This window comes from Delphinus delphis, chromosome 13 (genome assembly GCF_949987515.2).
Source record: "Delphinus delphis chromosome 13, mDelDel1.2, whole genome shotgun sequence".
Lineage (NCBI taxonomy): Eukaryota > Metazoa > Chordata > Mammalia > Artiodactyla > Delphinidae > Delphinus > Delphinus delphis.
The window spans coordinates 68,145,810-68,160,956 of NC_082695.1; the positions used below are offsets into that span (position 1 = coordinate 68,145,810).

The 15,147-nt window shown below is 38.6% G+C and overlaps 1 protein-coding gene across 1 annotated transcript in view; it reads left to right on the forward strand.

The window, feature by feature from the left end:
• The first annotated feature begins 379 nt into the window (after positions 1-379).
• The window catches only part of DCC (DCC netrin 1 receptor), a 766,342-nt gene continuing 751,574 nt past the window's right edge, over positions 380-15,147 (forward strand). The window contains exons 1-2 of the mRNA XM_060027782.1: positions 380-488; positions 14,008-14,328. Of these exons, the coding sequence (XP_059883765.1) occupies positions 380-488; positions 14,008-14,328 (430 nt within the window). The remainder of the gene's footprint in view (positions 489-14,007; positions 14,329-15,147) is intronic.

Here is a 15,147-nt window from a genome sequence, read left to right on the forward strand (position 1 = left end):
GCTTCCCTGGTGGCGCAGTGGTTGAGAGTCCGCCTGCCGATGCAGGGGACGCGGGTTCGTGCCCCGCTCCGGGAAGATCCCACATGCCGCGGAGCGGCTGGGCCCCTGAGCCATGGCCGCTGAGCCTGCGCGTCCAGAGGCTGTGCTCCGCAACGGAAGAGGCCACAACAGTGAGAGGCCCGCGTACTGCCAAAAAAAAAAAAAAAGTACAGTGCCATAGTTAGCCTGTCCTCCTATTATACATTTTTTGTTAAATTTTACTTTTTTTTTTAACATTGGTGGTGAAGAAAAATTGACATGCTGATGTTCAACAGCAATCCCACCTAAAAGCTACTTTTAAAACCTTCACAAACTGCGTTACTGACTTTCTATCTTGGAGATGCGCAAGTGGGCATCCATGAAAGCCTTTAATCTACAGTGTCTGGTTATGAGCTTCTTTGGGTCCTGCTTGCCCATAAATGGCAGACTCCAGGTGAATCCTGCAGTGGGTAAACCAAACTTTGGACCTACTGGAAAGTAAGTACTAAAGGAAGCTCAAAATGTTCACTGTCTTTCCTTTATTCATTTTTGGTTCATTGAACATGTTAAAGATGTTCTCTTGTCCTGAGACTAACGCCACCTAACACTTTTTAAAATTATTATCTATTATGCGTTCATCAGTGCTAAACATAAATAGGGAAGGAGATTTAAACAAAATGGTAGTCATAGTTCTTGATTTTGAAAGTAGTAGATCAGATATTAATATATTTGATAGATCAATACAGATTTTCTGGGCTAATCAAAATTTGGGAGTCCTGATACTTATAAATTCTGCTGATCAAATGCCTTGTTTCTTCTACATCCAGTTATGTGGAATAAATCTGGGTTTTGTGATTGAGGGTCAGTCTCAAGGAGAAAATAAGGTAGAAAAAGGTTTTCTGCTTTGGTGTTATTCCTCCAGCCTTTTCCCCCACCATTCTGTTTGTTGATGCATAGGCGCCCGGGTCTCCTGTTTGTTGATGGAAGTGCAGGGCAACTTTATTCCAGTGGGCTCTTCCCAGACCATCCCAGACCTTGACCCATGATTTAAGGTGGTAAATAACCCCCAACCCTAACCTCCAGACCACCCCCTACACAGGATAATAAACCTGACTGTATGTAAGTGACTTTGATCATTATCAGTCCTTTTCATGTCTGTATTATTCGTTCCTGTGGCTATGCAATAGCAAAGGCGTATTTTTCAAGCTGTTTTTTCACTGGAGAGAAAAAGAATTGAAAAGGGGAGAGGGAAGATTTTATTTATTTGATTACATTAAAAGGTAGTAAGTGCTTTGGCTAATACGATTTAACACTTATACTAATTATGGTTTTTAAATTACAGTTCTGGTATATATCATACAAATCAAAATGTTATACAACCAAAAGTAACCCCCTCTTTAACTTCTGGTGACACATATTAAGTCCCTGCCTGTTCTGATCGTTAGGTAATATGAGGCTAAAAGAGCTGAAGGCATTAGGTGAGAACCTGTAAGTGGGGCAGAACAAGATAAGAAGCAGATGCATTTGTCTGGGATCGTGGGCCGTGAGGGGAGGAAGTGTCTCCAGCTGATGAATTATAAGGGAGCCCACACTTGAGATGGGGGCCTGTGGACCACACTCAATGAACTCAGCACATTTTCTGCTCTCAATTTTGCGTTTCATCTGAGAATTGTGTATACATTTACTTCTGAGTGTGTTATGGTAACACTTGGACCTCTCAGTGGAATTACAGTTTCTATCATTCAAGGGAACCTGCTGTTTATTATTTAGATAAATTTAAGGCATTTACTCTTCCTCAGTTGAGACACAGAAGATCATTTCTTTGCTTTGACCCTTACTGATTTTTTTTTTCAATTAGAGACAATGTGAAAGGAATTTGTTAAAGGTCAAATAAGATAAATACATAAAAAGCAACTGGATAGAAGTTTGTCCAGGAATGGTAAAAAGTGGCGAAGCAACCTTAATTGCAACCCACAGCTCACCATTGGTGATACTATAAGTCCCTAGCTCTTCAGGACTGAGAGTTACCCAGATGTCTTTTTTAAAAATAACTTTATTGAAGTATAATCAATATACAAAGTCTGTACATATTTAATGTATACAACTTGATGAGTTTGGAGATAAGTGTAAACCTGTGAAACTATCACCAGGATCAATGCCGTAAACATATCCATTGTCTCCAAAAGTCTCTTCCCACCCTCTTTATTTTTTTTTGTTATTAAAAACACAGCGTAAGATCCACCTTCTTAGCAGATTTTTAAATATACAACATTGTTAACTATAGGCACCATGCTGTACAGTCAGTCTCTAGGATTTATTTATCATGTATAACTGAAATTTTATAGCCTCTTTAAAGCCAGTGAAAAACTCTACTGTGCTATAGCAGAGCAGGCTAGACTGTACTGGCTTAATTGCAACAAGAAAACAAAAGAAATAGCTTTTCCCTTCACCTTGAATATTTATTCGTGTAAGATGAAAAAAGCTAACAAGACTGTTTTCCTTTTCTCTGGGGCTTTTTAGTAAATGATGATATGATAATAGCATGGGTTGCATATATCATCAGTAATTAGAAGAATACATTTTCCACGGAATCCCCAACCGCTCTGTTTGCTGAGGTATAGGTACAGCAGGCAGCAGGGACATGAGAGAGGCCAGGGAGTGTCCAGAGGCAGCGAGGAGAAGGACAGGAAGAGAGAGGATGGATGAAGCATGTGGTCTGTGGTCCTGAACTAGAGGGCTATTAGAAGGAGCAAGGTAGTGGGGGAGCTACATAGCCATTTAATAGATATTTAATGAGATGCATGAATGAATGAACAACTATAATGAACTTCACTTGTGTGCCTATAGACCAAATATTCTTATTAAAGTTTTCGTAACTGGTAAATCCATTACCGAGAGGAATGCAGCTTTGAGGGTGGCGAGTTTAGCACAAGGTGGCAGCTCCAAGCTTGCATCCCCTTCGCTGTGAATTAGCAGATGATTAGCAGAATCATCTTCTTAGAACAGGGGTCAAGACTACAGCCTGGAGGGATGGCCAGATTTGGCCCTTACCCTCTTTTTAAAATAATGGTTTGTACATTTTTTAAATGGTTAACTTTTAAATCATCCTAGAAATAACTATATAATATCCTCAGTGTTGCCTCTTGGCCCACAAAGCTGAAAAATATTTACTATCTGGCCCTTAATAGAAAAGAAAGTTGGCCAACCCTTCTTCAGACTGCTCAAGGAAATATTATCAGTATGAATATTGATAATTTTTGTTTTTATTGACAGTAATATTGAGTAATCTTTATCATTCACAACCAATCTAAGAGAATGAGATCCATTTTTTTTTTAACCTCTGTTATGATTTTCTTTCACTGATATAGGCAATTCTCCTAAATTATTCATGTTTTTGTCAGTGTAACTTTATTCAATAGATATTTATTAAATGCATCTGAGATAGTTAAGGGCTGTGTGATACAGAGAGACAAACGTGATTCATTTCTGCTCCCCAGGAGTCTGTGGTATAATAAGGAAGAAATTCTCACAAATATGTGACAGAAAGAATAGAGCCAGAGGAGACATTGAATAAAGACCTATCACTTCTAAGAGCTGGGACTGTCACTGCTATGCAGGGAGACTTTCTATCTCTGTACAGGCCTGTGGTCTAACTTTTCCATTTTGTAAAATGAGAGCTGATGAGGATTAATGTTTATTATTTAATTGGCTTAAGATTTATAACTAGTTCTAAGATATTATTGGATGTCCTGCCATATTGGAAAGCAAGTGAACTGAGAGTGCCTTTTACTATAGTGATTACAGCTCCTAGAGAAATCTTTGCCCTCTGTTTTGTTTGGTGTCTGTAGTAGGACTTGACCAGCAAAGGATTTATGAATAATTCAGTCTAGAGAACTTTCCAGATTGCATCCAATAGTGGCATTCCAGACATTCAGATATTGACTCGATCTTATACATTTGAATAATGCATTTTAAAATATATATATATGGTCGGGTCACTCATTCCTTGGCCACTGTTTGGGCACAGGGTGCCTTCAACTCTGGTCCCCTCCTGCTAGTATGCTGGGTCCAAGGTAATAACCACCGGATTCTAGGAACGACTGTAATGCGAACATTTCTAGAAACTTCTAAAGCTAACTCATGCATGCAATTAACTCTTTTTAGATGAGAAATACACATGTGTGTCTTCATTTTCAGACTTCCCATTATGGTTTTGATCCTTTAAAGAGACTTCGTCCTTGCTCTCTAAGTCATCTCCTGTAGAATCTAAATCATCATTGAATAAAACAAGTTGTTTATATGGGTCCTTTAATAAAGGCTGACCTCCTGAGTGGTTCAAAGCTCACTGGCTCTCAGTTCCAATGTTGATGTTTCTCTTATCATTGTGGGTTTTCCTTCTTGATGTCCTTCATAGACTAAGCAGGAAAAGCTCACCTTTCTGCTGTGACAAGATACAGTAAATATCCTGACAAAGAGAACTAATAAGAACCTGCTGTATAAAAAAAATAAATAAAATAAAATTCAAAAATTCAAAAAAGAAAAAAACAGAATGACTACATTTTAATAAAAAACACTGTTGGGCCTCTGTGTCGGGAAAATTGGGATCATTGTAACACAAATGTTTTACCAGTATGGGTACCCCCATCAGACTTTATACCACAATATCAACCATGAGGTTTGCTGAATTTTCAAGGCTTTCCCAGGACCTGTCAGACCTTTATGGAATTAATCCTTCACATATTCAGCAGTTTCCACAAGATGAATGCTTCATTTCTCATGAATCATAATAAAACAGCCTGTGCTTTGTTGGCAGAGTGACCTCTGCAGTCTTTTATTTTCAAGAGAAAAGATTAGACTTTCTCTCTATTTCATGGATAACGAAGGTGGGTTGTTGGTCTCTTGGCACCTTCAGTACCTGCACGTCTTTGTGCTCTCATATAAGTCTGTGATAAACTGATCACAGCATGATTATGGCAGATCTCTTCATATAACAAATTTTCTCCTAAATTTGAGGGTGATTTTTGTAAGTAGCAAAGCTAATATGTGTGAACTCATAGACTTTTATAACAAGAGAGCTGAAGACACCTAGAAGTCATGCAGTCTGACTCCTTGTTTCATTGTTGAGGACATCGGCTCCCAGGGGTGTAGCCCATACTCAGAGGGGCTAGTGAGTGACAGAGATAGGCGAAGTACTCAGGTCTCCTGACCCCTTGTGCTGAGAGCTTTGTTTTGCAAGTGTGCCTTTTTTGCATATAAATTATGTAAATTGCTCTATTGATCTACTTGGACTCATCCTGGACTCTTTTCTTTTCTCAACAATCCATATCTAATCCCTCAGCAACCCCACTGACTCTACCTTTAAAAATAGATCCTGAATCTGACCATTTCTTATCAAGTCACATCATCTCTCACTAGCCTCCCAACTGGTTTCCCTTCTTCTTCCAATGACCCCTATTCTCAAAACAGCAACCGGGATGATTCTTTTAAAAGAAGATTTCTCAACCTCAGCACAATTGACATTTTGGACTGGATAATTCTGTCCTCTGAAGGGTTGTTCTGTGCATTGTAGGATGGGTAGCAGCAACCCTGGTCGCTTCCCACTACATGCAAGTAGCACCCTTCCCAGCTGTTACAACCAAAAGTGTCTCCAGTGTCCTGGCTGGGGGATGGGAGTGTCTTTCCCTATTCAAAACTACTGTTTTTATAACATAAGTTGGACCTTTGCACTGTCTTGAAAACTCTCCACTTGGTTTCCTTCTTTGTCAGTGTTAAAGCAAAGTTATTTTGCTTGTCTACCAGGTCTTACACGTCTCCCTGTGACCTCTTGGTCTTGTTTCCCGCAGATTTCTTCCCCTAGATACCTATTCTTCGCCTGTTATGGATTGGATATTTGTGCCCCTCCCACCGCCCTTGCCCTGGCAAGTTCTTATGTTGAAGCCCTAACTCCTGGTGTATATTTAGAGATGGAACCTTTGGGTTTAGTTGGGGGCCTCATGACGGGATTAGAGTCCTTGTAAGAAGAGGAAGAGAGATCAGGATATAACCCCTCTCTCTCTCTCTGTCTGTCTCTCTCTCATATTATTACAAACATGTGGATAAAATAGCAAATTACTATGAATCAAAAACTGAATCATTTCTTACAAGGAAATGCATATAAATTTCAACAGTGGCTGTCACCAGGTGAAGCAGGATTATGAGCGAGTATTATGACATTTGGTTTTATGTTTATATGTTCTTATCTGTGTATAGTAAATATGGGCAACTTGATTAATAATAAAGTTCTGAAAGTTGATTGGTCTCTTAACAATACCTGACATTCCAATGCTTGTCCACTTTTCACTGCCATCTGGATGGAGAGATTCCTATACACTAGATACCATTACCTGGTACTTTTTCTAAATACTCTGAAAAACCTTTCTCAGTGTTCCAGTTGACAGCTGTGTATTCATAAAAAGCAGTCCGTCCCCCTACTGATGAAAAACACAAGGGAGGAGAAAGCCAGCTTACATTTTACCAAAATGAGGCAGGGGATAAAGGTTCAAACCCAGGGCAGATTAAGCAGCACATCGAAGTTTCTCTTTTAAGTGTTAATTTTGCATGAGACCTAGGGAATGATAACCTAGAAGTCAGACTGTGTTACCTGTTGAGCTGAAAAATAATCCCATTACAATTTGCCCAGTATCACACAGCAAAATCAAGCTGTGGTTTAGAGATTCAGCTCTTGAAGCAGCAAAGAGATGAGAAAGCTACTCCCCCACTCTACCTTGGCCCTTATCATTTTTCTTTTCCATTGGATTTAGCCAGCGGACACTCAGACAGTTGCCTGGGGCACACACTTCTTGCCCTATAAAAACCTCAGATCTCTCTGCAAAGCCTCCACTGCTTTGTGGAAGATGCCACGTGCTCAGAATGTGTGATGGGGAGCCTCTGTGTGGGACCATGGCTTCTTGAACTTCACATCCTGTATTTATATTTCTGAATTTTGCTCCCTGTCTTGTAAAGGGAAGAGAAAAAGAAGGATTGCTGTGTTAAGAACAAAACAGATTCAGCAACCTTTCTACCTGTATATTTGGTGGTACTGGACTAGGTCAGCAAGTGTCCTGACACTAAAATCACTTTTCCTGATTCAGTCATGGTAATTTTCCAAGAGTTCACTCTTGGTAGATACGTCAGAACTGAGAAGGGTAGTATGAATTCATATACTATTTGCTTACTTTTGCGATGGCCTCAGGGAAATAATTTCATGGGGGATAAAATTGCCAGATAAAATACAGTATGGCCAGTTAAGTTTGAAATTTGAATAAATAACAAAAAATGTCTTAGCCTAAGTATGTCCTATGCAATATTTATTTCATATCAGCATTTATTAAGCACGTATATACTAAAATGTTATTTGTTGTTTATCTGAAATTCAAGTGTAACTGATATCTTTAATTTTTATTGGCTAAATCTAGAGATGCTAATGGGGGAGAAACTGGAACTATCCTTTAAAATTTTTCATTTCATCCATTGCTTCCCTACATTTTTCGGTACGCGGGCCTCTCACTGTTGTGGCCTCTCCCGTTGCGGAGCACAGGCTCCAGACGCGCAGGCTCAGCGGCCATGGCTCACGGGCCCAGCCGCTCCGCGGCATGTGGGATCTTCCCGGAGCGGGGCACGAACCCGTGTCCCCTGCATCGGCAGGCGGACTCTCAACCACTGCGCCACCAGGGAAGCCCTGTTTCCCTACATTTTAATGATACTTAATAAATTCCCATAGTAAAATGCACTCGTGTTTCTTCCTGTTAAGTCTTTGCCTTATTGAAATTCAGTAATAAATGCCATAAAACCTCATTCATTTCTGATTTCCGTTTGTTGTAATAAAAACTTGAAGTCGAATGGCTTGAACATAGTCTCTCTGAAGGGCTGGAATGCACACCATCCTTTAAAGATATGACCACATCTTCTGACAAGTATTTTTACCATGTCTCTTATGTAGTCGAAAAAAAGCACTGATACTTCACAGAAACCACTGTGGTCATTGGTTCTGGCTTTGGTTAGATACACTTTCTCACTCTGGGCTGGCTGAAGTTAATGTTTTGCATTAATATGAAGCATATAAAGTATACCTCCAAGGCTCTAGCAGAATGAGTGCTAATATGGTTTTGCCCATCTGGAGACTAAACTGGTCTGAGGGGCAGGTCACCCAGGCAAGTGTTTAGAGTTCCAGTATTTTTAAATGCTGTAATTATACTGTGGAGCTAAAAGGTAATGAAAGAAATGTAATCTGATAAAGAATAATATATTTTCCAAAACTTCTTTTGCAAGAGGATTATAGCTATTGCAGCTGATTAAAAGAAATCTTTTGACAGCTCCTTGTGTGAACAACCAAGAATGTTCCAAAGAACATTCTAAATGTTCAATTGACTATAGAATTTTTTTTTTCCTTAATCCAGTATGGCCATTTGGTGTCCAGAGGGCTGGTAACAAAGGAAAGATGAGGTGTCGTCACCAATAGCCCTCTTTCTTAGCCTTTTCCCTACTTTTTTTTCAGCCTCTCAAAGAGAACTATACAACAAATATTAATAAAATATGTGTTGGGCTTCCCTGGTGGTGCAGTGGTTGAGAGTCCGCCTGCCAATGCAGGGGACATGGGTTCGTGCCCCGGTCCGGGAAGATCCCACAAGCCGCTGAGCGGTTGGGCCTGTGAGCCATGGCCGCAGAGCCTGCGCGTCTGGAGCCTGCAGCGGTGAGAGGCCCGCGTACCGCAAAAAAAAAAAAAAAAAAAAAAAGTGTTGAAATGGTATTCAGTTATTCGCATTCCTGGATCATCCTGGTAACTTCATCTTTCTACTTAGAATTGACCATATTGCACAAATGCACCAAATATGGAACATTATAACAAGATAGTTCAAAAAACACAAGGATCCCCAAGCTGTAGGGATCCCCAAACTTCCCCAGCTGGAAGTTTTGGAGAAGCAGTTCTCAAGCTTTAGTGAATGTGAGAATTTCCTGGAAGGCTAATTAAAGCACACATTGTGGGACTCTGCCGCATTGTTGCTGACCAATTGCATGTGTCTGGGGTGTAGACTGAGATCGTGCATTTGTAACAGGTTCCCAGGTGGTGTTGCTTTTCCAAGTCTGGGGACCTTAGTTTAAGAACCACTGTGTCAGATTTATAATCTGATATCCTAAACCAAGTAATGTTCACATTAATTAGGGGACCTGTTAATTCATGGGTTTCTGTTTTGTTTTTTAAATCCCCTCCTCCATCACATAGCCTCACAGACATTATAAGCTTTTGCGAGGGCTGATTCCAGAGTGGCAGCTGCACATGTAAGTGATGTTTGATTAATTGAAAATGGATTATATTCCGTCACCCATAGAACAGTTTTAATTTCTTTCAATGGAGTTCTCTTTCTTTATCTTAACACAAGAGAAACAGATGCAGTAGAATATATTTCTAAGAAAAGATAATAATGGCAGAACTTTCTGGGTTGATTCCATGAATTTGGGGATCCACAGACTCTCCAGGGGTCCCAAAGTAAAAGTTTTCATCATTTGAAAGAGACAAAATTATGCAGAGTAAGTTCTATGGGGATTTGTATGACATTTTCTAATCTTAAAATCTTTTAGGAGCTTCTTTTTACATTCATGCTACTTTTCATAAATTTCCTTTTTAGCTTTTATTGCTTTAAGCAGAAGCTCTAAAACATTGGACTTGGAAAGGAGTTTCTGACTTCATAGGGAATTATTTTTCACACTTAGCAATGTTTAATATTGTAGATGAAATGTCATACCTTAAAAATCCATTCTAAGTCTGCCTCTGTGACTGGTCTTTGAAATTAACAAGAATATGATAAGGAGAGCAAGCACAAAGGGACTTAATCTTATAGAAACATTTTTACTATTTGCTTGATCATTTTGGTGAGTTTCTAAAACACACTGAGGATCTTCTCTATCTCTAGGTGCTCAATTAATATAAATCTGGAATATCCCTAGGAGTGTTTCTCCTATGCTTATTTATGTTTGACAAAACTAAAGCAAATAGATGTTAATATTTCTCCTTTGGGTCACCTCTTAAGAGTAGGTCTTCCTCTATATTTTCATTGGGAAAACATTAAAGGTTTTGCTGTGTTCGTATCTACTTATGAACTACCATCTTTCAGAAGAAGAAGAAGAAAAAGAATAATGTCTAAGGAAAATATGATACTCTATTTTTCTTGGACCAACACAGATAAGAAACAATACCAGTTAGTTAAATGCATATATGGCTCTTTGCCTAAATCCTAGACAAAGAAGATTTAGGAATCTTCCCAAGACAAAATTTGGAGAGAGAGAGGGCTGAGACTCACTTATTCTTATCATGAACTCTGGTATCAGACTCACTCATACAAATTTCTTACTGGATGGGATTTTGGTATTCTCAAGTACATTTCTCTAAATATAATTACCTTATGTAATTTTATAGCAGGCCAAAAGGATTGCTTCTATGAAGCAAGACTGAGAAATGTTACTATTTGAGGGTTCAACAGAATGACCATGGGCATCTTAAAAATAAAACCAAACCAAAACAAAGGGAAAACTTCTCCTGTTGGCTTTCTTCTGGATGAAATTCTCACCATTGTTATTCTAATGTAAAATCCTCTGTAAAATTGTAAAGTAGGTAGTTTCATTTTGACTCTTCCAAAGCATTCTTCTATTGCTTTCTGATTAAATCTTTCACCCATTTCCTAGGCGACCTGTATCCTCATGGAACTCTGCCCAAATTCCAGCCACTATTTTTTGAGCCACAAGTTCCAAATGTTATTTGTACTTCTTTGCTTTCTTTCGTTTTATCATCTTTCTTTCTCTGCTCCTACATTAAATCAGTGTAGTTGATTTCACATTGAATTTTAGATGAAACAATTTGATATAATTATTTTATAAGATATGATACACTGGTAGGCCCATCCCTCCAAGGGGAACTAGTACTCTAAGAGAAGAGGGAGGAGGATAGCCTAGATTGAAGTCAGTGTAATTATCATTGAGACATTTCTTAGGCCTGTGTATACTCTCCAAGGGGGTGGAGGCAGCTTGCCCCTACCATGAGCTAAAACTTTGAAACCAGGACCATTGGAGACACACCTCTTATTTCTCAACAGATTATATTTGCTTGGGTCCATGCCCATCTTTTCTAAAAATGAAATAACTAATGCAAGTTACTTCAAGCAGCGAGACACCTTTATTCCAGAGTCACATGTTCAAAATATAATTGTGAAAAGGAGCACAAAAGCTCACATTGCCAGCAAACTGCAAGGATAGTTGTACTGAAGAAATGTTAATCTTTATTTAACTTTCCCAAATTATGTATTCACAGTGCTGAAAACTGTCATAACCTTCTTCTTTCAGATTAAGTGGATTATTTATTTGTGATAATGGGCACATATGCTCATTAACATGGTGTCATAAACAGCTGTGTGAAATATACTGTGTGTTCTGTGACATAAATAAGGTGTTCAACATGAGGTGGTTGTTTAAAATATAGGCCCCGGGAAGAACAAAAAAGCAATCAGTGCTTTTTAATATAGTTGCCTGGTCTTAAATTCTAAATTTTTTTCTGCCTTATTAATGCTACTTGTATGGAAATTGCAGGTATTACTCTAGTGAAATATCTTGACATTTAAGGACATTAGAACTTCTTTCTACTTTCTCATCCTTGGTGTATCTCTAGCTAGCTGTTCACTGTTAGCAGCTCAGTAAGCTCAGAGCAGCATTCATTTGATGGATGTCTTCAACCCATCCTAATTCTGAAAGTTCCCAAACTGGATATTGAATTTAGAGATCATCAAGTTCAACACCCTCATTTCACAGAAGGAGCTGAGCTTCTGAAGATTTAAAAGGCTTGTTTGAGTCCCAGATCTTTAAATAGTAAAGCCAGGACCAAGGGCTAATTATCCAGACTTCTGATGTGATATACTTTCCACTAGAGGGATGGGCAGTAATAATTAGGCTGGCTACACCAAAACAATCTGACGGGAGGAGGACCTTATTGGACAATGAGAGGGTGAGGCCGTATCTTTTGGGATTTTTACCATTATAATTTACAGTAGACACGATGCTCACTGTTATTTTACAATTTATAATAATTTGAGCAAACTTCCAGCTGCTTTCTTTGGGTAAATGACCTAGTTGGATGAAATGAGTGTATGACAATGAATGATGGGCAAATTTCAACAGAAACAATAAAGTAACAGACTTATTTTGAATATAAGGTTTAGAAAAATTGGGTTTGTGGGAACATGGCAGATAACACCATGGAGAAACGGTGAGAAGCTGTTCTGCTTTATCTTGAAAGTGGAGTATACAAAGCTAGAAATGAGTCTGTCCATTGGTGCCAGTACGGGTCAATCCTTTATTATAAGAGTACTGATGATAAGCAATTTAGGTGCCTGCCTTTTAAATAACAGAAAACTGGAACATTTTCACCAAGTATGACAAAAATTGTTCCCGTCACAGAAAAATTAAGGAAGCTAATGAAGTTGAGATTGTTATCCTGGAAGATTGAAGCCAAACATAACTTAGGGGAGGGAGTATTTTTAAAGAAATTAAATGTGTTCCTCTCCTCCGCACTGTTACACAGGGTGATTCAGGAGAAAAATGGGATTAAATGGAAGCAAGAAAATTCAGTTAAGACTCTAAGAATGATTCAATATTGAAAGCAAGGGATATTGTAGAATCCCTAGGCCCAGAAATCATTGAAAATGAAATTTAAAGTAATTGAGCTTGAGTGATTTAGGTATACACCTGTCTGAGCAAAGGGTGAGCCCCATGACCTCCTGAGACCTCATCAAAGTCTTTGATTCAACAACCAAATATTCTGCCAAATGCTGTGATGCCAGCCCTGAAAAGAATGTACTTAAACTAATTGTAGGTGTTTTACCTCCTCCAGATTCTTAAACAACCTTCTATTCTTTCTGTTGATTTCTTATGTTCATAGATGTTTATGAGAAAAAATCCAACTATAATATTCACCTAGACTTCCTGGCTCGTGAGCAACATTTGGATGAAAATTGAGACATATCACGGGTCTGTGACTTTAGGTGGTAGCTTTATTGACTTGCTTCTGCAAGTGGCATCTCTTACCTATTTAAAACACACCTGAGCTTTGTTCTAAATAACTTGTCCCAGCCAGTTTGGAGCTGGTTTTTTGTTATTATTGTTAATGAAATACTGTCTCTGAGTGGATTTCTTTTTAAATTTATTGGATACTAAACTCAGAATGCAGAGATAGAAATAGCACCCTAAATCTTAGCTACCCCACTACTAACCGTGGCTACTTTATTTATTTATTTAAAATATATATTTATTTATTTTTGGCTGCGTTGGGTCTTTGTTGCTGTGTGCGGGCTTTCTCTAGTTGCGGCAATTGGGAGCTACTCTTCGTTGCGGTCCATAGCCTTCTCATTGTGGTGGTTCTTTTCTTGTAGAGCACAGGCTCTAGGCGCACGGGCTTCAGCAGTTGTGGCATGTGGGCTCAGTAGTTGTGTCTCATTGGCTCTAGAGCACAGGTTCAGTAGTTGTGGCGCACAGGTTTAGTTGCTCCGTGGCATGTGGGATCTTCCCGGACCAGAGCTTGAATCCGTGTCCCCTGCATTGGCGGGTGGATTCTTAACCACTGTGCCGCCAGGGAAGTCCCACCATGGCTACTTTGGAAAATATTAGTCTATTCTGTCTAAATTTTCAAGTGTTGATTGATATGTGATGGTGGCTATGCCTAGATTTCTATAAATTCTTAATTTTTTATATTATTACTTTTGAGACCGATAGTTTCATTAATTGTGGTTACTTCAATTGGACACTTTTTCACTTCTTTAACAAAACATCCTTGATTTTAAGTTTCATTTAGCCTTGGACATTATTCAAAGCCCCCAGGTGTTTTGAAAAAGTTTTGTGAAGAAAAGGCAGGGGATTGGCTCCTGAGATCTATTTGAATAAGTGAACATATTTCCCTGTACTTTCATGTTCCAGGTTTCCAGATTAAGTCTTTCACATCACTGCGCTTCCTGTCGGAACCTTCTGATGCCGTCACGATGCGGGGAGGAAATGTCCTCCTGAACTGCTCTGCAGAGTCTGACAGAGGAGCTCCAGTTATCAAGTGGAAGAAAGATGGCATCCACCTTGCCTTGGGGATGGACGAAAGGAAGCAGCAACTTCCAAATGGCTCTCTGTTGATACAAAACATACTTCACTCCAGGCACCATAAGCCAGATGAGGGACTCTACCAATGTGAGGCATCTTTAGGAGATTCTGGGTCAATTATTAGTCGGACAGCAAAAGTTGCAGTGGCAGGTAAGTGGATTTTTCCTTCTCCTCCTCTTCCTTCTCCATCTCTTCTTCTACTCCTTTCTTTTTCTTTTTGAGATTAAAAAAAAAACCCTAATATTTGTAAAAACAATGTATATTTTTTAAGAAAAAGGAAAAAATGTAAAAACATGTATGTTTATTTCCTCACGGTCTTGATTGACTTTTTGCCTAAATTAGCTTGGAAAACAATAGAAGAATCTCAACAATTAACATAACATGATGAGATTTTCCAAAACAAAATTTGGTTCAAGTTGACCCACTACTTATGTGTAAGGAAGGAGTTTTCATTAATAGAAAAATATTAGAAAAATAATTTCCTAATTAATTCCATTTTACAGCCTCACTAATGATGAAAATTTGCAGTGTGTGTGTGTGTGTGTGTGTGTGTGTGCTTGTTTATTTGTTTGGGTTGGTTTTTTTTGCCTTTAGAGCAGTGGATTTTATTTTAATTATAATGGCTATAACATATAAATCTCTAAATGAAAAATAAAAATTTGAATAGTGCTTCCAAATATCTTTATGCTGGTAATGTATTGACTCAATAACCGAATAATAAGATGAAAAGTTTTTCTTTTTATATATATTTTGAAGTGGTGCAGACGCTGAAAGAAACAGTACTGAATGTTCTGGAATCCATGGATATTGCTCTTTTTTGCCTCACTTATTTTGGTTAGAGGGTAGCTCATGATTATTTCTTTTCAGAGGTAGACCTGTAGGAAGAAGAATTAAATTTTCCTCATTTCTGTAATGATTCAGCTAAAAGTTGGGCTTTGACTTTGTTTTTTCATCTTTTTCTGTTGTTTA